We start from the raw sequence: 26,428 nt of genomic DNA, 5'->3' as shown, positions 1-26,428 counted from the left end.
CAACAAGAACAGCAACAACAACAACAACGACAACAAACCAAATGGCACACAAGTGTACCAGGCTCCTTATTTTCATGACATGACATATTTTTCGATTTCGTTAAGGTCTTCTCCGAGGACTACTAGTAATCCTAACCCATTGAGGACGAGTCCCGAGTATACTCGGGCAAGCGTCTGTGGGAAATGCGTGTTGTAGCAAAATCAAACCGTCCTCAATGGGCTAATACACGCGTTATGTAAGGTAACATTAAATATTGTGAAGTGTGTTTCTAATGCCCCTAGCAATATCATATCAAGTGACAAATTGAAGCCATTTGATTTGTTTCAATAACATCATGTCGGCCTAAACATTATTTCTACTTCCTTGAAAAGTTTCAATCATTTGTATGAATGATGAAGTGTGTGGTAGAGTTACTGTCGTACACGTAACATGTGAATATGATTTGTTATCAGATGAGCCATGGTTATGCCCGTGTTCTCTTCGGGTATATCTGGTTCAAAAAAAGATGAGTAACTGTGTATGCATGCTATTTCTGTTGTAAGCCACTGAACTTCTACCACTTTGTTCGTCATAACTATAATAATAATGCTGAGGTGCCCTGCGCTAAATTGAAGACTCCATACAATCCAACTGTACAGATAGCACTTCTGTATATTCAGATTGGAGGCCTGCCTTTGGAATTGGGAAAAGAATGTGTGTATTGTGCGATGTCATTCATGCATGATACGAGCAAACAGTCATGTCTCCTATACGAACTCAATTGAGCCAAAAGGATCAGCTGTAAAGGACATAATATGCGAGACATATCAAGAATTCACGAACATGTCAGCGAGCAAACGGCTGCGTCGAGAGTAGGAGCATTGCACTATTAAACTCCCACGCACTCACTCAACAAAAAAGTTCGGTCTGTCTCCGAAGGGTGCATTGATTTGGGTGTGTGCGCAACCATCGCCATTTTTTATTAGTACAAGTGTGATTACTTGACAGTCTGTTGAGACAGTACGATCTTAACTTGCATTCAATCAATTCTCGATTAATTATCTCAATCTTTGACTACCTGTAATGGATAGAAGATACTACCTTGGTCTCCTGTTAACATTGGCTACTAATAGGTTCTGTGGCCACTACGGCGAAGGTAAGCGCTCGGACCTGCTATATAATACCCACTGCATATTAACACTAATCTCTCGTTAAGTAATTCGTGCACATGTCCCGTTTATGCAGTAGTACAAAAATAATTATAATTTTCCTTCTTTAATCTCGTTATGTCCACCGATGTCCACCGATGTCTTGATAAAAACAAGTCGGCTCTTCGAGAACTCTCATTTTGCAGGAGATCATAACTCACAAGCATAAACCATAAAAATCTATTGGGCAGCTACGATTTATGTATCGAGGAAATAAGCTTTCAGACAATTGTATTCGTGAAATGCAGGTATTTCACAAGAGAATACGTTTAATCAAGCAGGTCAAAAATTGTTATAGGTAATATATTTTGTTATCACGTTTCGTTCATTGTTTGAAAAGCACCGCGCCTTTAATTAAGACCATAATGGGGATATGATACTTTATGTACAGTTTTGATCAAACACTGATGGCTGGTGTATTTTTTCCTTTAATCCATGTGTCATCATAAACTGACACATTACAAAAATCCAACTAGACCGTAAGAAAATCCAATAGCATTTGCTAAGAAACGTGGTAGTTCAGCAGACATCTATCCATACAGGTCCATGTTTCTGCATCTTCCTTTTTATGGACATCAAATATACGCTTTCACTGAATTCGTTAAAAACAAGATCGAAACTGAAGAAACTCAAACCTGAAGATCGAAACTGTTTTTTTTTTTTGTAAATGCTACAATAGAAAGAAATACATTTTGTGTAATCTCTTTATCATGTGTTTAGTAAGCACGCCATTTTTGTTTCTATACCCAGACTGCCTCCATTTTTAAAAGACATCCCACATCACTCTCCATCTTCATTTTACTTTCTACTCTATGTATACCTGCTTTCACTCATGGATTAAACTAGGCTATTTTGAACTCTGGTCTATTTCTTCCATAATATTCTGTTTCTTCTTTTCTTTCTTTCTTTCTTTCTTTCTTTTTTTTGGGGGGGGGGGCGAATCCCTTTTCTTTCTAATATTTGATACCCTCTTTCCTCATTTTTTTGTGCGCTCTTTCAATTCAATTCAATTCAATTTTTATTTTCCACTCATGGGGTGGAACACCCTCGTCAGCCAAAGGCTGGTTTTCAGAGGGGTCCACACATTGATTAAAAATACAAACATTATACGTACAGTATGACAAGGATATACATCACATAATATGCAAAGAGCAAGAAACAAGGTATATTCACCATGATAGCTTGTTTCAGACACAAAAGTAGAAAAGGAAAGAAAAACATTATCTACAAGGCCTTAGATTACAACATAAAGAAAAAGAAGAAAAAATAAGGGCATGTAACACTGAATTTCAAATACAAAAGAGAATCGGTATTGCTGAGATATTTTGACTGTGAATTGATGAGTAAAAAAAGGGAATGGTTTAAACTCCATCCGGTTAAGCATCCTATATTTATACTTATTTTATATATTTATGTAATTGTTTTTTGAATGTATCAATAGAAACATCAGAAGAAACATGTCGAACTAAATCATTCCATAAAGAAGCACCTTTATATACAAAACATCTTTTACCATAATCTGTTTTAGGGCGTGTAATATTCAATTGCATGTCGCCCGACCTTGTGGCATAATGTGATTGACGTACTCTGAAAAGTTGATTCAAATACGGTGGGGCAGTATGATGAACACATCGATACATAACTTGAGCTAAATGCTTTGATCTGCGAATGTGCAATCGATCTAATTTCAATGAAGAATACAATAATCTACTTGGGAATAACTGGTTCACCTTCAACACTGCCCTCAAGGATCTGTTTTGGAGAGATTGCAACTTATCTAAATTTGTTTTTTTTTGGTGTTTCCCCACACCACAGAACAATAATCAAAATGAGCTTGTATGACAGATTTGTAAAATAATTCAGCTGTTTTCTGAGTAATGAAATATCGTATTCTTTTTAATAGATACAGATTCTTCACTACTTTTGATCTCAGATATTCAATATGTCTATTCCATGATAAATTCCCATCAATATAAACTCCCAAATATTTACAAACATTCACTTTCATAATAGGTGTGTCATTTATATACACACAAAGATCACCACTTATATTGTTCCATTTCTTCAATCTTTGTTTACTACCAATTAACATATTTTCACACTTTGCAACATTTAAAACCAACTTATTAACGTTCAACCACTTTGAAATAATCTTCAAATCATAATTCATCATTTCATATATTACGTTTGGGTCCTTATTTGAATAAAACAAACACGTGTCATCTGCATATAAAGACAGTTTACACTTTTTTACTTTGATAGGGAGGTCATTTGTATATAATAGAAATAACAGCGGCCCGAGGAGCGAGCCTTGGGGTACACCACAGGTTACATTTCTCACAGAGGATGAAATGCCATTTATACATGTAAATTGTTTTCTTTGACAGCACAAATAATTTTCAAACCACTTTACTTCTTTATCATCAAAACCATACAATTTCAATTTATGCAATAATATTGCGTGATCCACAGTGTCAAACGCCTTTTTCAGGTCTATCATAACAACACCAACTAATTCCCCTTTATCTATCGCTGAGAACCAATTTTCTGTTACATTAAGAAGAGCAGTCTGTGTAGAAAAATTTCGTCTAAAGCCGGACTGGCAGTTGGAAAGTATATTATTCTGTAATAAATAATGTTGTACCTGGTTACAAACAATTTTCTCCATTATTTTTTCCAATTACGGAGATAACCGATATTGGCCGGTAATTACCCAAAATACTTTTGTCACCACCTTTGAATTTGGGGGTCACTCGAGCTATTTTCCATTGATGTGGTTGTAGTTGTAAGCCCGTCACCTATCACTTATTTCTCCTTCCCTCTCCCAGCACCATCGAAGTATGTATATGTATAAGTTATCACAAGCTGTGCGAACGTTTGAATCATTAGTCTAGTAATATAGTCACCACATAGTGTATACTTCACTGCAATAAAAACAACTTGTGCTTAATGAGGAACTTGGGTCACAAAATTCTACTGTCACGTATTTTCTCGTCCCTGTTGTCCTGATACACTTACACTTGCAGAGTAAAGATTTGATTTTACTTATGCTACTTCCCTACTTCTTTCTGTTTCTCTATATTTCCGTATCCTTTTCACGCATCCCATTATTGTTTCGATATAGTTCATCTGTCGAGGTTCGCTGGCTTTTTTTGCCTTTTTGTCCGTTTTTGTCTTCTTGTTATGTTCTCATCCTGTCTTGTCTTTTAGTCTTTTTTTCTATTGTTGTGGTCTTCCCAGTCTCGTTTAACGTTTATTCGCGTATGTATGTGTGTCTGTCCGTTTGTTATCAAATGATTTTCAAGTGAATATTCGCGGTGTTTCAACTGAGAAATATAAAACTATTGACTGTAATTAGGATTTATCTGTTACAATTTCAATAATTTTACGATTTTTTCGGACAATATTTTGAGTTGTTATTGAGGACACTGTTGGTTGATCTCAAAACGTGCAAGAGTAGAATGGTAACAAGACAGTGTGCGTATGATGTCTTACATCTTATCTTTATGATCACCTTTATTAAATGGAGAAAAGAAAACAAGTTTTATATATGTTCATTAGGGAAACGTCGATTATTCTGATTTAAGTTTGGATAACCTATTATTGTCCATTCTTTCCGATACAAATGTTTTAATTTCACCTTAAAATTAAGACTCAACTCATCCAAAGTTTTAAACCTTAAGTTACGTATTGGAAAGAAATTTCTCATCTGTATAGCCTTTATTTTTAAATAATCGAAAGCGTAAGAAGGATAATGACTGAACAGCTTTTCGCTAGTTATACCAGACAAACTGTGGTATCAAAATAAAAGTATCAATAATAATGATAATAGTAATAACAATAATAATAATAATAATGATAACGATAATAATATCAATATTAATGATAATGATAATAATAATAATAATAATAATAATAATAATAATAATAATAATAATAATAATAATAATAAAAAATAATAATATTAATAATAATAATAATAATAATAATAATAACAATAATAATACATTTCATCATCATAATCATAATAATAGATTACTCTGATCTCTTTGCTACATCTCCCCCATTTTCGGGGGGGGGGGAAGAGCATGAATATACAAGACATTTATGCATGTATAGCATGTTAAGCATGTATACAAGACATTTAGAGTAGAAAGCCCTATAGTCCAGGGTAGAAGGCACCCAACCTTATTTTTTGATACAATGTTTTTTGATGGTTTCCTGTCAATTCGAGGGTGCTTATTCCAAATCCGATTGATGCCACTCGCGTAACCTTGAGCATTTTCGGCAAAATGCAAAAATCCAAAATGGCCGCCTGATATGCTAATTCGGCCGCGATAAACACAATAATGTGCATTATATGACCAATCATTTCACCAAACTTTGTACATTTCTGTTCCTTGAGTTACTCCATCTACATTTGTAAGCGAATTTTCATTTCATATAGGTTCATTTAACATTTAAAGCTCATTTTTTAATTCAAAATGGCCGCCATTCCTATGCTTATGCACTATATGAATGGCAAAACATATGCATGGAAATGATATAGAACAAATTTACTGTATTTCCAGTCCCGTACCTACGCGATCATTAAGTGTTGCATGTGCAATATGTTGGTGTCACTTACAATATAAAGGGGGGCTACATGAGCATTTGATATTCATAAACCTTACGAAGTTGAACACAATTATATATTTCATTTTGTCTCCACAAAAGTCTCAACAACATAAGCTCACTAAACAAGGAATCAATATACCATCATATTTTCCATGCAGGTTCAATATAAAAATGCAATACTAACACAATATATTAAGGAGCCTACTTACATGGTATTTATCAAATAATGTTGAAAATGGAGGGGAAGCTAAGAAGCAAAGCTTGTAATAAGCATTCCCCCAAAACCATATTAACAAAGTACAGAAAAATCCTATACAGTAAGTGCAGAGATACATGGTTGCAGACAAAAACACATTGGACATTAATGACACAACTAAAAACCCTTTACATTGTAGATTTTTTTTTTCCAGCGAGGAGTTGGGGGGGGGGGGGGTCGGGAGGGAGCAGTCCTGAGGCGAGTTCGAAATGGATCATAACCTCCATCACTTTGATATAATTTAATTTAGAAGTGCCGCCTTGATATTATCGAGCAAACCTGATTGTCTTAATGCAATACCGTACAAACTATTCATTAAACATCAACCAAGGAGCAATGCGAGTTACCTCTTTCAGTTCTCTCACAGTTCCCAGGTGTTGACAATATACACTTTGACATCATGATCTCATTCAGTCTTGTCTTAAAACTAAAACTGTCATTTTTATTGTCTTTAAAGAATCCATTAATTGTATGTTTAGCAGCAGGCGACATCAGCCCCAAATTTGCAGAATGTTTAGGCTAAAGATGCAAATTAGTCCTGCAATTGTTTTAATTGCAACCACATCTGGTGATGTTCAGCACTTCCTCACGGGTTAGAGGGCGATTATTTGCCATAGAAACAGGACGAAGACATGAAGACTTGCTTGACCACCACCCGTTGAAGCCCTATGGCTTTGTTGCCAGGCCAGAGACAGTGCTGTAGGTAACTTGGGTGGTATCAGAGATGACATCAGACCAGCATCTGCACCAACCTGTTTTGGGGTCAACGCTTTCAAGTTACAGTGGGAAAATCTAGGCTTGTGGGATTTTAGGCGCATTGCAGGTTGGTCAAGGGGGCATTTCTTGAAGTGTTTTGTCAGATCTTTTCTTTTTGACAAACTGTTATAAGCTATTAAATAATTCCTTGCGTCTGGTTGGCTGAGAGCAAATTTGTCAGACAAATTTGTCAGACAAAACGCTTCATGAAATGCCCCCCCCCCATGCTATCGTGTTTGGAAGGTCAGGGTATGCGTTGACGGCACTGGTGACACTTGCCATCCTTTCCTTCCAGTGTGAGGGAGAGTGATCGAGTGCCAGTGAAAGAGGGTGGACTTCCTTAGCCTATGCTTGGAAGACTTGCCACAGAGGGTTACCTTGAACATAGCGTTGGCAAGATGGTTACTAAGATGGAAGGCATGGGTCTGATGATTATCTAATAAAGGTTGGCGCAAAGTCTCCAGAAGATGAAGTACTCCACTATTGTCATTAAGGAGGCCATCATTCAGAGTCATTACACAGCTGGTCTGGTTACCGAGAGCAATCCTGAATCTGCAAATGCTGAAGATTAAAGACAAGCAGTGTGAAGTTGTTATAACACTACTTTTAGAACTAGACTCGGAATTTGTCAAGACTGACAAATTAGGTGATCCGATCTTTTTGGAAATCAATGATTTGAGTCCCGATCCCAAAAGGCATGACCATACAGTTTTCATCTGAGATTAGGGACATTGGTCGTGTTATGTTTGGATTCTCATTTAGAAAAGGGAGTCAGACCTGCCATCTTTGGTACCGAATTCCGTATACACTAACGAAGATACAGAATGAAGTATATTTGACCTTTGACCCCACTTTGGACACCGAAGATGGCATCTGAGCAAAACGTGGTTATTTTGTGAAATGATTCTTGTAACATGGTCTTTGCGTGTGCAAAATATGGGAAAGATAGGACATGTATTCACCAAGATGCAGAATGAAACATTTATGACTTTGACCCTAATTTACATACCCAAGATGGTGTCCGATCAAGTAGTTGTTATATTATGAAATAATGTACGTGACATGAACTAAACATGTGCAAAATATGGGGGTGATAGAGGTTGCTTTTCTTGAGTTATTGCAAAGAAAGTTGCAAAAAGAAAGAAATATCTCAATACATCGAAGATAAGCTTTAATTTCAACCAAGTTTTTTAGCATGATCCCGACATCGTATGAATTAACAAAAGGCAGACTGACGATAGCGCAAAGTCTCAGCTACAACATATTAAAATCTGGGAGAAAATCACCGAAGGGTAAGTGAGCTAGTGCTCAATAAGGACTATCATGTCAACTTTCACATATCTAGAAAAATTCCCTCCCATAGAGATAACACATCACAACGAAGGTACAGAAAAAAGTACATATGACCTTTGACCCCACTTTGCACAGACATGATGGCATCTGAGCAAAAAGTGGTTATTTCGTGAAATGATTCTTGTAACATGGTCTTTACGTGTGCAAAATATGGGAAAGATAGGACATGTATTTACTAAGATACAGGATGAAATATTTATGACCTTTGACCCTAATTTACATACCCAAGATGGTGTCCGATCAAGTAGTTGTAATCTTATGAAATAATGTACGTAACATGGACTAAACATGTGCAAAACATGGAGGTGATAGGGGCTGTCTTTCTTGAGTTATTGCAAAGAAAGTTGCAGAAAGAAAGAAGTATCTCAATACATCGAAAATAAGCTTTAATTTCAACCAAATTTTTTGACATGATGCCGACGTCGTATGAAAAAACAAAGGGCGCATTACGATGCCTAAAGTCTCAGCTACAACATATAAAAATTTGGGAGAAATTCACCGAAGTATGAGTGAGCTAGTGCTCGAGAAAGATAGTCATGTCAATTTTCATTTCCAGAAAAACTGCACTCCCATAGAGATAACACGTAAACTGGTCAAATTTGACAAGATTACTTTCAATCCATTTTTACGAGGTGATACCGTCATCCAATCAAAATGTTGTTATTATATCAATGAAAGAACAGTTAATAAGCTACAACATACTGAAATTTGTGTGAAAATTGGCAAAGGATAAGTGAAATACGCTCGAGTGAACTTGAATTTTGATGACGTCATTTTGAAAATTTACTTTTTTTATTTTATTAAGAAATTTGATATCTTTTAATCATTTTTTCAGCATCGCCAAGCCATAAAATGACATGTACAACTCATCAGCTTTCAGAATATGTAAAGAAAATGGGGGGTCACCGTCCTTCCTGACGAGTAAAATCGGATTTAATATTGGCGGTTTTTTGGCATAGTTGCACTGTATATCGCCATTGACGCGCGCGCAGAATTTCAACTTTGACGGGCCCGTATGACGTCATATTGAGTCGGATTGACTTGAAACTTGGTAGAAATTTTCCTTGACTTTTCAGGCATCCGATCAAAGTGAAAAAACGGGAAATTTCTATTGCATATGAGCTGTGCGTGCGTATATCCGCGCGCGCGTACGCGCCCGTCCAATTTTTTCAATTTTTCAAAAAATGCTGCAAATGGTCTGAAACGTGTGCAAAATAAATTTGAGCTCGATTGGAGCATACAAATATTTCAACGCACGCGTACGCGCGCTTCTTAATAATAAATATGAAATTTGATAATATGAGTAGAATGCACTTGACTTGAAATATATGTGATGTAAATTTCATTGAAAAATTCCTTTCCATTAATGAGATATGAATGAAAATGTGTTTTCATATAATGACGTCATAGTGACGTCACGGTTGACTGATCACTATGATTTTATAAAATGTGTCGACTTTGGGACACGATACATATATGGTATAATTTTGAAATTGATACTATGAGAACTTTCTGAGTTAATAGATGCACAAATTTTGTCCAGAAATAAAGAAGAAGAAGAAGAAGAAGAAGAACAAAGAATCAGTACAGATACAGAAGGTGATCCGAGAGGATACTCGGATCACCTAATGAGGCAGCACTGTACAGATCTCAGAGTCTCACTCGACATCATAGGCCTATACTCAAACACATTCACTCCGAAAAAAAAAAAATCTACCATATATAATTCATCTAGCTAACATTAAACACTTTGGGGCATTGTTTTCATTTCAGAGATTTGACAACAGGAAGTGAGGTGGTCCCTTTTTTTCCACTTTCCCCTGCACCATGTTCTTTCTCGGATGAGGGACTGAAAAGTTTGTATAATATCGCTTTTAGATAATGTAGAACAGGACAGTTAATTGGAACTTTCATTTGTGTCATCATCTAGGATTCATCCTTTTAATTCAGTAAATCAGAATGAATATTTTGATGTTGAACATCTCAAGTCAAGTAAGTATCAAATTTTCATCTCTAATAATTCCTGATAAACGATCTTGATGTTGGCGTCATTTCAAGTTTTGGTGGATTTTTCCAAATACCTAGGGAAAATTCAGATTGATGTAGCAAATTTGGATGTTTGCATCAAAAAATAAAACAGCCTTTGTTAGTAACAACCTTCTGATGTATAATCAGCACAAAAATTGTTAAACAGTGTATCTGAGTGACAGAAAAAAAAAGAAAATTTGTTTATTTTACACGCTCTGCCGTTCATATTATGCAGGGTATATGAGTAGCATCCATTTTGAAGTTTTGTATTAAGAAGAATATTATCTGCCTAAAAACAATAAACTTTCTGTTTGTTTGCTTGTTTGTTTGCTTGTTTTGCTAGTGGCACTCATCAGATTTGCATTGCGCATGCAAAACTTGATAAACGCGTAGGTATGTGACTAAAAATTCGTCTTCTATTTCTATGCATATTTTTTTTTTTTTGCCATTCATAATTATAGTACCTGAGTATAGGAGTGGCGACCATTTTAAAATGAAAATAAGCTTAAAATACTAAATGTACCTCTTCAAATGAAAAATTTCTTGCATGTGCAAGTAGAATTACTCAAGGAACAAACATTTTAAAAACTTTGATGGGATAATTTGTCATAAAATTGACATAACTGGGATTATCATGGCCAAATTAGCATCTGGCGGCGATTTTGGATTTTTGCGTTTTGCCGAAAATGCACAAGGTTACGCGAGTGGCATCAATCGGATTTGGAATCAGCACCCTCGAATTGACAAGAAACCATCAGAAAACATTGTATATATCAAAAAAAAAAAAACAAGGTTAGGTGCAATTTCTATGGAGCCTAGCCTGGACTAATATGTACGAAGCTCATTGCATGAATACAATCACGCGAACTCTAATTTCTGCCGTCTAGCATCAGTGGTAGGCACTGCCCCCAACGTTCAAGGATGGAAAGGAAAAGACATCGTATTGCGGTGTGATGTCAAGGAGGAGCCTGATTCTATGTACTGGGAAAAGGAGAGCTTCTTAAATCCCGAACAGAAGACGCGTAAGGCTGGATATTTCGATGGAAATTTGAAGAGCTTGGAGGAACGGTTTGATATCGACAAGAATTTCAGCCTCATCATCAGCAGCTTGGAGGTGGCAGATGAGGGACGTTACTATTGTCAGGTGCTGCTGAAGAATTCCCAAAGTTTCGAAAATTCCACAATCATGACGATTAGCAGTAAGTAACATTTGTCTCTATTCATGTCACAATTAGTCAGAGGGAAAAAATTGTTATGAATTAGGTTACCGGTAAATAGAAAAAAAAAAGAAGATGAAACTTTAGACTCTCAGGCTACTGAAAAGAAGGAGATGAAAGAACGACATGTCAGTAATAGTCCGGCACAATATTATAGTGCAACATTGACTTAATCTAACTTGGAATACTCATGTCCAGAATATTACAACAGCAATATCTAAAGCAACTGGTGTTTTAAGAAGAATAAACTATTTCATTAATGATCAAACTTTAATTATGTTATACAACACTTTATCTTTACCATATGTAATTTACTGAAATATTGTATAGGGCAACAGTAGCAAAACAAAATTGAACACAATTTTTCTTCTCCAGAAAAAGGCTCTTCGTAATATGCACACATTCAATTTTTTTTTTTTTTTTGGCTCACACTGATCCCATATGTTATCGCCTAAAAACTTTGAAGGCCCATGATATACATTTATACCTAACTGCCATATTTATGTATAAACACACTTAAAATGTATTACCATTTTTTCATAATACCCTAGTAACCAATGACCATATTCATTTATACCCTACCCGTCGTTCCCATGATTTTCATTTAAGTAATCCGAAGCTTTTACTTGCTCAAAAGTCGATTAGACATCAAGGTCCGGATACATGGAACACTCTTCCTGACGAGTTGAAACAGTGTGCCTCCTTGTTTTCATTTAAAGCAAACTTAAAGAACTACATTTTATTACAGTATACTTCAAATACGAACTAAAAACAAATAAATTATACAACTAATGTTGGTCTCCCGATAGCAACAGCGCTTATCGTCCCCTCTTTCAGTAAACCAATTTTACTATTCTAAATTCCAGCCTATCTGCCATTGTGCATCTTCAAGCACCTCCACGCACATTCACCACCACCACCATCACACACCAGAGTTTATTTTCCCCTGCTACCTTCGCAGCAGAATTTTTATTGTTACGAATTTAGTACGCCCTTATCTTTTCTTCGGGCCGGCCATTTTTCAAGCAATGCTTATAATGGCGGCCCTCTGCATAATCGTTTCTTAACTATAAATGTTATTCTTATCACTGCTGCATAGACATGCATACTGTATATTAAATCTCTTTCATATCGTTTATGCAAGTCAAAAGACTGTGTTAAATTTATTTTATATATTTCTACATGTTCATGATTATGTACTTATATGTATCGTGGTTTATGCAAGTCAAACGACTCTGCGTTGAATTTACATTGTATATTTCCTGCATCTTCATGATTATGTAACTTATGTATATTGATTTGCAGAAAATAAAGTATCTATCAAACAAAACTTATAAAATAATTCTAGAAGTTAAGCCAATTTCACGAGTAATCGTGGTGATGAATAACTGAGACTAATTGCAATCAAACATTTTGCTCGAAAGAAAAACAACGTGCCACATAGAGTATACTTATTAAAGTTACTATTCTGGACATGTTTACATGTTGTTCATGTTCTCACAAGCACACTTAACCTTCCGTTTAGTTTCTTTCCAGTTGATAAGCATTACATTATCTATTACACTTGCTACAACGACATATCGGATACAGTTTTTTTTTTCATATCACAATTTTCACAGCAAACAGATAAATCAAGATAGTAGAGACAACTTTGAAACAACAACAACAACAAAAATTATATATAATGATGTTGTGCCAGAGAGGAAGATTTACATTTAAAACATTTTTAGCAAATGGACCTTGTCTCTTTTTTTTTCTTTTTTTTTCTTTTTTTTTGGGGGGGTGGGAGGGGCACTTTTCCACGTTGTGGTATCATAGCAACTGTCCTATTTAACATTACCGTTTATGCCTTAAAACATAAAAAAAAAAATGTAGACAGCAGACAGTTAGCGTGAGAACTTTCTGCAAAAAGCAGTCATGATTATTTTTATTTTTTTTTTTTGGATACAAATTACATTAAAGGGACTGTACAGTACTGGTTGAGGTGAGGGATTCATGTTTTGAACATTCCTAAGTGAGATAATGAGAAACCTCTTATGAAATATGAAAGAGCATATAATTCTAAGAAGGATTCAACATTTATTTGATGAAAATTGGTTTTCAAATGGCTGATATATCCAAAAAAAGTGATAATAGTAAAAGGCGACAGGCCACAACCTTATTAGGATCTCTTTGTTTCACCTTGTTTTTGGATATCTCAGCCATTTCAAAACCGATTTTCATCAAATAAACTTTTGATACCCCTAAGAATTGCATGCTCTTTGACATCTCAAAGAGTGGTTTCTGAATATCTCGCAAAACGTTAAAAGCTAAATCCTCGCCTCGACCAGAACTGTACACACCCTTTAAGGTCTTTTTTCCCTAAAACAGCTGCTTCTACAAAGGCGTTACCATAGCAACCACCCTGTTTGAAAGAAAAAAAAAAACTTTTGATGATAGCGTTTTCTATGACAAACAAAATTTTCACTTGTAGAAGACATACTCAGACAGGTTCAGTCACTTGTTTTACATTTGCATTTCGCATAATGGGAAACAGGTTTATTTTTGTACTAGCTTTATAACTAGACTATGAGTAATGATTTCTCTGTCCGTTTCATTTTGTTACCCTGTTCCTTTTTGCATGTATCATACTACTTATGAATTTTTCATTATATTACCGGTGATTTTGGGATGTAATCATAAAGCTATATAGATGTAGTCATCCTAAATTTCGAATTCAAATGTAAATGTTGGAGTTTTGTTGAGGGAGGACGATTTGCGGTGACACCATGTGTATGTAGTCTTTAACCGGATCGTTGTTTGGTAGAAGAGCATAGAAAGAGGAGAATTGAAGAGGGAAGCGACATATGGGGGTTGTAAGGAGGGCAAAAAGTGAAGAGCGGAGGACAGTAATGGGCTAGAAGTTGAAGTTGCACTTGTGGAGACGGTAGAGAAAAGAACAGAGAGAGTGGTATAAAGGAAGAATATAGAGAGAATCAAGTAAGATGTTCGGACATCGTTAGAAGGAGAAAGATGAGATAGAAGGGAAGAGGAAGAGGGAGGAGTTGAATCTTGGAAATCATGGAAATAGGAGAGAGAAGTGAAGATTCAAGAAACCAAGAGAAGAACGAAGTCGGCGAACAATGTGGACTATGTAATGCGGAATCAATGGAGAAAGGACGTAGATAATCCCGCAAAGGAAAGGTAAGTCGAGGAGAGATGAGACTATGTTGAGAGAAGGGAGAGGGAGAGAGAGAGAGAGAGAGGGGGGGGGGGGGTAAAAAACAAAGAAAAGAAGAAGAAAAAGAACAAAATGAAATTCAAGAAGTAAAGGAGAGGGGGCTTGGGTGGATTTTAGAAATAAATGCTGCAGAGGAGAGAAAACAAAAAATTATGGAGTGGAAAATTGTTGACAGTTAAATCCTGTCGGAGAAATGCAAAATGAGAGATTAGAATAACTTGAAAGTGTAGTCCTGAGGGGAGAAGGCAAGAGAAATAACCTGTGAAGAAAACTGTAAATTAAAACAAGTGGTCCTGAAATGGGCCGTTGGGTTATATGGAGGAAGAAATAAAATGAAAAAGAAGAAGAGAAGAGAACAGAAAAGAAAAGAAAAGATAAGATAAGTAGCGTAGAAACAGACACAAGTGTAGGAGAGAGAGAAAAAAAAAAGAGAAATGAAGAGTAAAAGGTGCTGGTGGAGATAGAGCAAGATGTATAGTTTTAAGAATAACTAGGAGAACCGAGGAACTTGACGTTTCGGGCGGGTTGACTGTCCTTCGTCAGAAGTGAAGCGTGACCTTAGAAGAGGCGGGCTGTGGAGCCGGGAAATGTGCAAACGCCGGGAAATGTGCAAACGCCGGGAATTGTGCAACCGTCTCGCCGGGAAATGTGCAAACGCCGGGAAATGTGCAAACGTCTCGCCTGGAAATGTGCAAATTTCATCAACGGGAAATGTGCAAACATGACGCCGGGAAATGTGCAAAAGTTCAATTTTGCCGGGAAATGTGCAAATCATTTACTCTAGCGATATTGTGTATAAAGATAGTAGATAAACTCCATATCAAAACTGCCCATGAGCTTCCACCATTTAGATTTTCTTAATGAAATCCTTGACACATTTTCAACAAAATTGGCAAGTAGCGCGATTATGGCAATGGGATCTCAATTTGATTATATAGTAGCCACCCCCCCCCCCCGAAAAAGGGGAGGGGGCTCAATTAAGTCCCAGAACTACGGTATTATCGTATTTCTTGTATTATATAACCAAATAAGAATGAGCTAGGATGGTTCTTTAACCCAAAACGGGCCAGGCTTTTTTGCATGGCTATGCTCAGACCGGGGGTGGGGGGGGGGGTGGATTCCGCCCCCCCCCCCATGAGATCTCTGCCATTGGAGGTGCGATCGCGATGAAATTTCGCATGCGCGAGACCCACGTCATAATCTACAAGATTGTGTCATAAATTTTTGTGAAACAATCAATTTCTAATTTTTAATCAATTAATTATGCAAATTAAGCTCAAGATGATATTTTAACCTAATTAAAAGCATTGAGAGTCTAATTTTTGATATGTAAATCTGTTTTTGCATATTCAACAATTGTACATCACAAAAACTTCCAAAACTCATTTCAATTCTTATGTTTTTCATTGTTTTCAGAATTACTTATGTATTTCGATGTTTTTAAACTTTAGTTTTTTCTTTGTTTTTTTCATTGGAAATTGTCACTGACCACCCTTCTACCATAATTAGAACGAAATTGATACATGAAAATGATTAATTGTAAAAAATAATCAGGTTTTTATGACTTTCATGACAGAACATTGTTTTCCATAGGAAATGTACACAAAATCACAAAATTGTGCCCGTTTGGGGGCGACATTCCGTTACAAAAATGGGCGTGGCTTCGCAAAAGTCAAGAAGCCTCGCAACGAGGCCTTCTCGCGTTACAGATTTATAGCGCGAAACGTCGGGGGGGGGGGGGTCGCCCCCCCCCCCCCCCGGCCCTTTTAGGGTTAAAGATATCGACGTTTAATGGCAGATCGAGGGATGCAGGGCACGGGGCCATAAGTGGGGAGGAGTCTTCAAATTGAAGCCTCAGAGACCCTAAACTAGTGATATGAAGACATTAATGACTGAAATTGCGTGTTTGACTATGACGGATCCAGGGGTGTCCGGATCGCGGGGGAGGGGGTGAGGGGAGGAGAGGGATCTTCTGCATTGTCAGTATCTTCTTGAAAAGTCTAGGACAGATTTTCACGAAACTTGTCAGATAGCCTCATTTTGGTGATATCATCTTTATGAATTGAAATTAGCCCCAAATCCCCCCCCCCCCCCATCCCCGGCCGAAAAGAGGGCAGGGGGGTTGAAGCCTCAGAGTCCCTAAACTCTGGATTTAAAAAAAAATCTTTTTCTGTCGAACAAAAAAAAAAAAAAAAAAAAGATGGAGCTAAGTTAGTGCCTTGTGTGACTGAAGTTTCATGTTTGATCATGGCAGATCCAGGGGTGCCCTGATTGGGGTGGTGCATCTTCTTGATAAATCCCTTGAAGGATTTTCAACAAACTTGGCAGATACCATCTTTACGGTGATATGGTCTTATATGGTAAAATGAGCTCCACCTCCTCCCACCGCCAAGGGGGGGGGGGGGAATGGAGGAGGAGTTGAAGTTTTAGGTCCCTAAACTCTGGAATCTGTAATCTTCTTCTGTTGAACCGAAGAATATGGAACTACGTTATATGAAGACACTACAGTTACTAAAGTTTCAGGTTTGATTATGACGGGTCAAGGAGTGCGCTGATAAGGGGTGCACATTTTCTGCATAGTCATGCAAAATATAATGACGGATTTTTACCAAACTTGGCAGATAGTATATTTATGATGATTGGAATCCCCCCCCCCTCCCCCGCCGACGAAGAGGGGGGGGGGTTGAACCCTCAGAGTCCCTATTCTCTTGATTTTTTTTTTTTTTTTTTTTTTTTTACTTCCGTTGAACCGAAAAGGTTAGTGCTGTAAAGACATTAATGACCGAAATCTCATGTTTGATTATGGCGGGTGTAGGCGTGCTCTGATCGGGGGTAGGTGAGGGTGAGGGGGAGGGGGTGCTGTTTGTTCTTCCGAAGGTTTGCTGTTCCGAAGGTACGTTATTCCAAAGGGTCGTTAATCCGAAATACGCAAAGTCCCTATACCTAGAGGTTCGTTAATCCGAAAATGAAAAAGGGTTCGTTAATCCGAAAATTTGTGGCGTTATTCCGAAGGTTCGTTATTCCGAAGACTGGTTAATCCGTGTAAATGAAATTCGGAACAATGAACCTTCGGAATAACGAATGTTAGGAATAAAGAGCCTTCGGAATAACGAACCTTCGGAATAACGAGCTGTAACCAGGGGGAGGAGGGGGATTTTGAAAATTTTTTCCATCTTCTTGAAAAATCTATGACGAATTTTCACCAAACTTGGCCATAGCATCTTTATGGTGATAGTACTGTAAAGTACAGTTAATGCATGATGTAGGCTTAAGTTTACAATGACAGATGAAGGGATGCCCAAAAAAGGTGAGTGGGTAGGAAGGAGGCTTAATTTTCACATTTGTTGTCTTTTTCCTGAAAACTCAAGACGCATCCCTCGGATAATAAAATTATATGTCACAAATGATATACAAAAATGATGGAGCTAATAGAGTGCTGGTGCCTGTTATGGTAAGTTAATTCATGAATATTAATGTTAAGTGCGGCGGAGGCGGATTTGTCGCGTATTCAGCTTTTTCTTGATACCCTTATATAATAGATATTTGCCAAGCTTTAAAACGTAGCGTAGCGTATTTATCTGGTGATATGACCTCAATTTTTCTAAATGAGCACTGCCCCAACCCCTAAAGTGGGAGGAGATGGAGGGACCAACACGAGGGGGTGGGGTCGTTGGGGTGGAATTCAGAATTTTATTGAAAACCCTATACATATGGGGAAAAAAAAAACACCGGAATACATATATATACTTTTTAAAGAAATTTTCTATACAACCAAGAGTAATAGAACACAATCTTATCACATTTTTAGAAGGTAGATCTATACTTTGATGAAATTTCACTTCTGCTTTAATACTAAATGACGTGGGGGCTCCCCATATCCCTAGCTTTGGGGAAGGGGAACAACTTGGACTTGTTGCCCCTTCGAACAAAGTGGGATTCTCTTACCCTAGAGATGGTACCTCCCACGTTCGGTGGAAATCTGTCAATGATTTCTCAAAGAGGATACAGAATATGTGAAAATCCCCTCCTCCCCCTCAACCCCCCCCCCCCCCCGATAAAGACATCCCTCGATCCGCCACAATCAAACGTGAAATAAAATTTCAGCCATTAATGTCTTCATAGCACTAACTAAGCTCTCTTTTCCGGTTTGACAGAAGAAGATGAAAATTGAGTTTAGGGACGCCGAGGCTTCAACTCCCCCCCCCCCGTCCTTAAGCAGTGTGTGTGTGTGTGTGTGTGTGTGTGTTTGTGTATGGGATGGGGGCTCATTTTAACAAATTAAGTGCATATCACCGTAAAGAGGCAATCTGCCAATTTTGGTGAAAATCTGTCTTAGATTTTTCAAGAAGATGCTGAAAATGTGGAAAATTCCTCTCTTTGCCCTTACCCCCTCGATCTGGAGACCCCTTGATCTGCGCCATAACCAAACATGACCTTTCGATCATTAATGCTGTGTCTTCATAGCACTAACTTAGCTCTATCTTTATCGGTTTGACAGAAGAAGATCAAATTCCAGAGTTTAGGGACATTGAAGCTTCAACCCCCGCAGTCCCCCCCCCTCAGCTGTGGGGGAAGGGGGGGGGGGCTCATTTGAACAAATTAAGATCATAATTATTACCATAATCTTGCTATCTGTCAAGTTTGGGGAAAAAATCTCATAGATATTTCAAGAAGATGCTAAAAATGTGGAATATCCCCCGCCACCCATCACCCCCCCCCTCCCCCCGATCTGTGCACCCCTTGATCCGCCATAATCAAACATGAAATTTCATTCATTAATCACGTTAATGTATTCATAGCACTAACTTAGCTGTAACTTTTTCGGTTGACAGAAGAAGATTAAAAAACTAGATATATCGCTACTGCGACTGATATGCCTCCTCCTAATGCATGGTTCTCCTGATAGGTCTATAGTACAATGTCTTGACCAATGTGTGATGACAGTTTCACACAATTTGCAAAATATTAGTATGACAGGTTTGACTCAAATGTGCTGAATGTTCACTTTCCTAGAACTAGGTTCAATTGGATGAATGATTAAAATGTCAGAGTGCAGGTATTTGGGGAAACTGATGATTTTTACTTGACTTTGACCTTTTATAAGTTTATGCATTGAGTAATTTCAAGATATTGAGAAAAAGTATAATTTCAGTATCAAAATAGCATTATCTAAACCTGGGAAAATAGCATTACCTAAACCTGGCCTTTGACCTTTGACCTCACAGTTCCAAATAGAATCACTGTTAGGTTGAACAATAAAAAAAAGGTCATGCATAAATATGTAAGTTTCATGATGATACCTTGATTTACTTTTGAGATATGGAGAAAAGTGCAATTCAGCACTTTCACTTGACCTTTGACCTTTTGGCAAGAAACTTCCCACATAATATATATTGGGTAATACATGTATACATCAAGTTTAAAAAACCTTCAGGCATTGCATAAATATAAGGAAAGTAGCGATATTTTTAGGAGTTGACCTTGACCTTTGACCCCTGACCTTTGAACCATGACCCCCAACTTCCCTAGATAATCACTGCCCATTGGAACAAACATATATACTAAGTTCCATGAAGATACCTTGAACCATTGCGAGATATGGAGAAAAACATGACTTTTCAACCTTTTTTTCGCAAAATAACCGATGACCTTTGACCTTTGATCCCGTGACCCTAAAATCCAAACAAAGTATTATCCCCCTAGGATATACCCTCATACCAAGTTTGATGTAAAACCACAACACGGTTCTTGAGATATCGACAAAAACAAAATGGGACGGACGTACGTACGGACGGACGGACGACCCGAAAACATGATACCTCCGGCCACTTCGTTGGCTTTCGTTGGCGGAGGCATAAAAAATCCAGATTTTGGGATGTTAAAAGTGAAGCTTTAACCCCCCCCCCTTCGGCGATGGGGGGGGGGCGCATTTCAACAAATCAAGATTATATTACCATAAATATGACTTTTCACAAGTTGGGAGAAAATCCGTCCTAGATTTTTCGAGAATGTACTGAAAATGTGGAAAATCCCCCTCCTCCCCCTCACCCCGATCAGGGCACCCCTGGGTCCGTCATAATCAAACATGAAATTTTAGTCATTAATGTCTTCATAGCACTAACTTAGCTCTTTCCTTTTCGGTTCGACAGATGAAGAAAAAAAAATAAAGCGTTATACATGGTATAGGGACTCTGAGGCTTCAAGTCCCACCTCCCCTCCCCCCCCTCCTTAGGACTGGTGTGTGTGTGTGGGGGGGGGGGAATGGACTCATTTTGACAAATTACGATCATATCACCATTAAGATGTTATCTGCCAAATCTGGGTGAAAAATCGTTGTAGGGTTTGCAAGAAAATGCTGAAAATGTAATAAAAAACTAGAAATGTCGCTATGGCGACTGATGCCTCCGCCATAATGCATGATTCTCCCAATAGGTGTATAGTACAATGTCTTCACAATGTGTGATGACAGTTTCACATAACTGGCAAAATATGGAAATGACAGGTTTATCAGAAGTATCTTGAATGCTCACTTTCCTTGAACTGGGTTTGCTGTAATTGTCTGACAGTGCAGGTACACATATTTAGGGAATTGAGAATTTGAACTTTTTATGCATTGAGTAATTTCCAAGGTATGAAAAAAGAATGTAATTTACAGTACAAAACTATTTTTTTTAAATTGGGGGGGGGGACATTGAAACCTGGCCCTTGACCCTTAACCTTTGACCTTTGACCTTCTGGCTGGAAATTTCCCGGAGAATCTCCATTAAGTAATGCACGTATATATTACATTTTAAAACTAATAATGCAGCATTGCATATACCAGTATATGAGGAAACAGTAAAATTTTGAGGAGTTGACCTTGACCTTTGACCCCCTGACTATTGACCCACGACCCCTAATTCCCTAGATAATCCCTGCCAGTCAGTACATGCGTATGCACCAAGTTCCATTAAGATACATTGAACCATTTGCGAGAGAAGTGATATTGCAACATTTTCAACTAACCTAGGACCTTTTGACCTTTGACCTTATGACATGAATTCTCTTTGGAGAATCTTTACGCAGTAGTACATGTCTACACTAAGTTTCAAGAAAATACCTTTTGGGCATTGCATAGATAGATGGGGAAATAGCAACATTTTAGCATTTGACCTTGACTTTTGACCTTTGACCTCTTGCCCATATCACTAAAATTTACTCAACTAATTGTCCCATCATACATCATCCTTGGACCAAGTTTGGTGAAAGCTGCTTCATCCAGTTTTGAGTTATCACGTAAAAATTTGAATTTGAATTTGAATTTGAAAAAGATAAATTTTAGGATTTGACGTTGATCTTTGACCTTTGACTTCTGTCCGATTTCACTAGAAAACTTATCAAGTAATTGCCCCATCATACATCATCCTCCAACGAAGTTTGGTGAAATTTGCTCGATCCAGTCGATCTAGAAATTGTATTCGCGTAAACGCGGATACAATTTCATGATTTGACCTTGACCTTTGACTCTAACCTTAAGCCGATTTCACCCAAAAATCTTCTCAAATAATTTCCCTATCATATGTTATACTTGGACCAAGTTTGGTGAAATTCCAGTCAATATTTCTCAAGTTATCGCGTAAACGAAAGCGGACGGACGTACGTACGGACGGACGGACAACCCGAAAACATAATGCCTCCAGCACCACTTCGTGGCGGAGGCATAAATAGACAGACAGATAGACAGGTGGTAAAGAAGGTAATGGTTCGTGCGCAGCTTTGATAGAGAGTTTCTTTTCCATCTCTACATAATATAGGTGAACTGAATGGTTTGCACATTTCCCGGCGACGTCTTGCACATTTCCCGGCAAAATTGAACATTTGCACATTTCCCGGCGTCACGTTTGCACATTTCCCGTTGATGAAATTTAGAGATTTGCACATTTCCCGGCAAGACGTTTGCACATTTCCCGGCGTTTGCACATTTCCCGGCTCCACACGGGCTATCATGGAGCCTCGTCATTGGTAGACACGCGAATAGTCCTCTCCACTTTTAGATTCCATGTCCTGGATTTAGCCCAATTTCTCGGAATACTTACCTGGATTTATTATCATATCATCATTTGCTAATTCCACCATGAGCAAGGACGGACGCAAAAGGTATCCAAAACGTGGGAAACTGCCGGATTGGAAGATGGCGGCACCTGTAGCGACGACAGTTCGTCTGGGACAGGATTTGGCGCAACTGCTGTCGGGGAAGCTGCCCGTTCTGATGTTGATGAGATCCCGATACGCCTGAGCAGCAGAAAGCACCTGAACTCTCTACACAGTCTATTAACGACTACTTTAAAGCTGCAACCGCCGATTTCGAACGAATGATCAAGAGAGCGGTCGACTCACTCCATTGATCGCATACAGAATGTGAAAAGGCTGTGGAATATCAGAGTGCTAGAGCCAACAAACTGGAAAAGAGAAACAAACACCTGGAGGAAAGAGTAGCAGCAATGGAAAAGGAATTTCATCCATGAAGGATCAGCTCAGCCGCCATGCAGTTGAGGTAACCAAGGCCAAACGCTTCTCCAGGAGGAACAACTTCCGCATCGTCGGCGTCCCTGAAGCCAAGGATAACGCCCGGGAGGATTGCCCTAAGATTGTGGAGAAAATCACGAAGGAGAAGTTTGGCATGGATACAAAAGTTGAGCGAGCTCATCGCGATGGCAGGAGAGCTGATGATCGACCAAGGCACATTCTGGTGAAATGTTGTCGTTCTACGTCATCGATGACCTCACGAAGCCTGACCTGGAGGAGAAGAAAAAGTGGGGGAGAGACGTGAAGGAGTTGTACGCGAAAGGGACCAAATTACGTTTCTTTGCAGGGAAATGGCGCACCTACAACGGTATCCCCTATGACCTTTGACTCATTAGTGCAATGTAGCTTTAAGCCACCTCAATTTCCCAATGCTTTTGTTATTCATTATTGAGTAGAACGTGCCTTCCTTCGTAACATATGTATGCTTGTCTGCCTTCCTTTGCCTGTGTCTTGCATTCACACTGTTACTCTTCTCAGCCCTTTTGCATTCTGTGTACGCTTTACTCTGAATTGCTTCTATTCTGCATAACCAACATGGAGTAGCTACACAGTCCTTGTACTTGTCTTTACGCTCTTTCTGTACAAAGTGGAGGGTAACAATTCATTATATCATACTTTGTAATTACATGTTGACGATACATTCTGTTTCTATTTGTATTGTAGGTCTAGTTCTTGTGCCTTGTGATGCATCCTTCTCCTATCCCTCTTACTTCCTCCTCGTTCGATTCTCTGTAGCAAAGCCATGCTTTCGTTACATCTGTACTTCGATAACTGATAAGTCATTGATATCCCATGTTCACTATGTTTAATGATAAAACAAATGATCAACAATTTGATATAGATGGCAACTGCAGACATTTTCTACCTCACGAATTTTATCATCAAATGTCAGATTATAGTGTATCTTCCGATTTAAGCTTATTACATGTTAATACTCGCAGCATAGTAAAAACTCTGATGATTTTTCTCATTTTCTGTCCTCCATACAGTTACATTTTTCTATCATTGGGGTAACAGAAACGTGGTTGAATGATACATCTCCCGATCTTGTAAACCTTGATGGTTATAAATTTTTTCGTGCTGACAGGAAATGTGGTAGAGGTGGAGGTGTTGGTTTTTATGTTACCCATTCATTGGTCCCCAAAATTAGAAATGATTTGACATTTTTTCTTTATCCAGTGCTGAAATACTCTCTATTCAAGTTGATGTAACACCTGTTAACTCTTTTATCATATGTGTAATTTACAGACCCCCAAATACAAACGTGGAATTTTTTTTTTTGAGGACTTAGAAACCCTGCTTAGGAAAATTAATTCTTCCAATAAGATGTGCTGTTTAATGGGTGATTTTCAATATTGATCCGGCAACTGAAAATTACTTAACTTCAACCTTTCTTAATATTTTATTATCACATTCATTTTCTAATACAATTGATAAACCGACAAGAATACACCTCAGTCAGCTTCTCTGATAGACAACATTTTTATTAATATGCAACGAGATACATTAAATTCAGCATAGGCGGCGGAAGTGGGGGCGGGGGGGGGGGGCAGCCCCCCCCCCCCCCCCCCCCCCAATCCAAAAAGTGCGTTTGCCCCCCCCCAAAAAAAAAACAACAACCAAAAAATAATAAAAATAAATGAATAAACAAAGAAAATAAAATAAATATGTATATAAAAATATGAATAAAAAGGAAAAAATATGGCTACAAACGGCAGCTTTTGAACTGTAAAATGTCAAAATTTTCAAGCTCGCTCGCTTCGCTCGCTCGCATCCAGCATTGAGCCCGGTGCGCTTCCCCTTAATTTCTAAAGCGAAAACATAGCTACGACGGCAGTTGTTGGACTCTAGAATGCCACTCTCCAAATGTTGCTGCCAGTAATTGCCAGCAGTTTGCGCCCGATGCCCCCCCTTAATTTCCAAACCGAAAGGTATAGTTACAAACGGGAGTTTTTGGACTGTAACATGTCAAAATTTCAAGCTCGCTCGCATTGAATCGTTATGCCACTCTCCTAAATTTGCTGCCAGTAATTGCCACCAGTTGCGCCCGATGCCCCCCTTAATTTCCAAAGAGAAATATATAACTATAAACGGGAGTTTTGAACTGTAAAATGTCAAAATTCTCAAGCTCGCTTGCTTTGCTCGCTCGCATTGAATCGTTATGCCATTCTCCTAATGTTGCTGCCAGTAATTGCCAGCAGTTGCGCCCGATGAGCCGCCCCATTAATTTCCAAAGTGAAAGATATAGCTACAAACCCCAGTTTTGGGACTGTATGGGAATGTCAAAATGTTCAATCTTGCTCGCTTCGCTCGCTCGCATTGAATCGTTATGCCATTCTCCTAATGTTGCTGCCAATAATTGCCAGCAGTTGCGCCCGATGCGCCCCCATTTATTTCCAAAGCGAAATATATAGCTACAATTAAAACTCCAGTTTTGGAACTGTAGAATATCAAAATGTTCAAGCTCGCTCGCTTTGTTCGCTCCCATTTTATTGTTATGCCATTCACCTTATATTGCTGACAGTATATAATTTGTCGATCGTTTCACACCGTCATTCCATAATCCACGTAAGGAAAACTTACAATGTTCCTCAATGACTGTGTTGTTGAATGTATCACATTCCGTCATGTATTATAGTCCCATTATTGATCACGCACACACGCACTTGTAAGCATACAGACCGTCTAAAATTACTTTATGGTTCCCCCATGTTTCGACCCACCGTACGCCACTTTACATACATATAATTATGTATATATATATATATATATATATATATATATATAATATATATATATATATATATGAAGAGTTTGTTTGCAAAACCGATAAGTCCATATTTGCCAAATGGAGATATTTGCGATTAAAGGTCAAGAAAAATAAAGAGAATAATAAGAAAATTTTTGCTTCTTTTGACCATAAATTCAAAAATATACCTTTATATGTAGTGACCAATATATCATTTAAAAGGTATTATTTTGTACTTTATGACAGAGATCGTACTTCAAAATCTTCAAAATGGACTTATCGGTTTTTGCAAACAAACCCTTCATATATATATATATATATATATATATATATATATATATATATAATAGATGTGTGTGCGTGTGTGTGTATGTGTGTGTGTGTGTGTGTATGTGTATATTGTGTAACATATGCATGGTCTAATCTTGAGCCCCCTCCAGTGTTTGCCCCCCCCCCCCCCCCAATCCAAAACTGCTTCC

General features: G+C 38.0%; 1 protein-coding gene across 1 annotated transcript in view; it reads left to right on the top strand.

Moving 5' to 3' along the window:
- The window catches only part of LOC140235877 (uncharacterized), a 237,445-nt gene that overhangs the window by 73,462 nt on the left and 137,555 nt on the right, over positions 1–26,428 (top strand). The window contains exon 3 of the mRNA XM_072315871.1: positions 11,092–11,397. Coding sequence (XP_072171972.1) covers positions 11,092–11,397 — 306 coding nt within the window. The remainder of the gene's footprint in view (positions 1–11,091; positions 11,398–26,428) is intronic.

Source organism: Diadema setosum, chromosome 12 (genome assembly GCF_964275005.1).
Source record: "Diadema setosum chromosome 12, eeDiaSeto1, whole genome shotgun sequence".
Lineage (NCBI taxonomy): Eukaryota > Metazoa > Echinodermata > Echinoidea > Diadematoida > Diadematidae > Diadema > Diadema setosum.
Note: the sequence above shows the minus strand (reverse complement) of the source record. Positions and strands in the feature narration are given on the sequence as shown.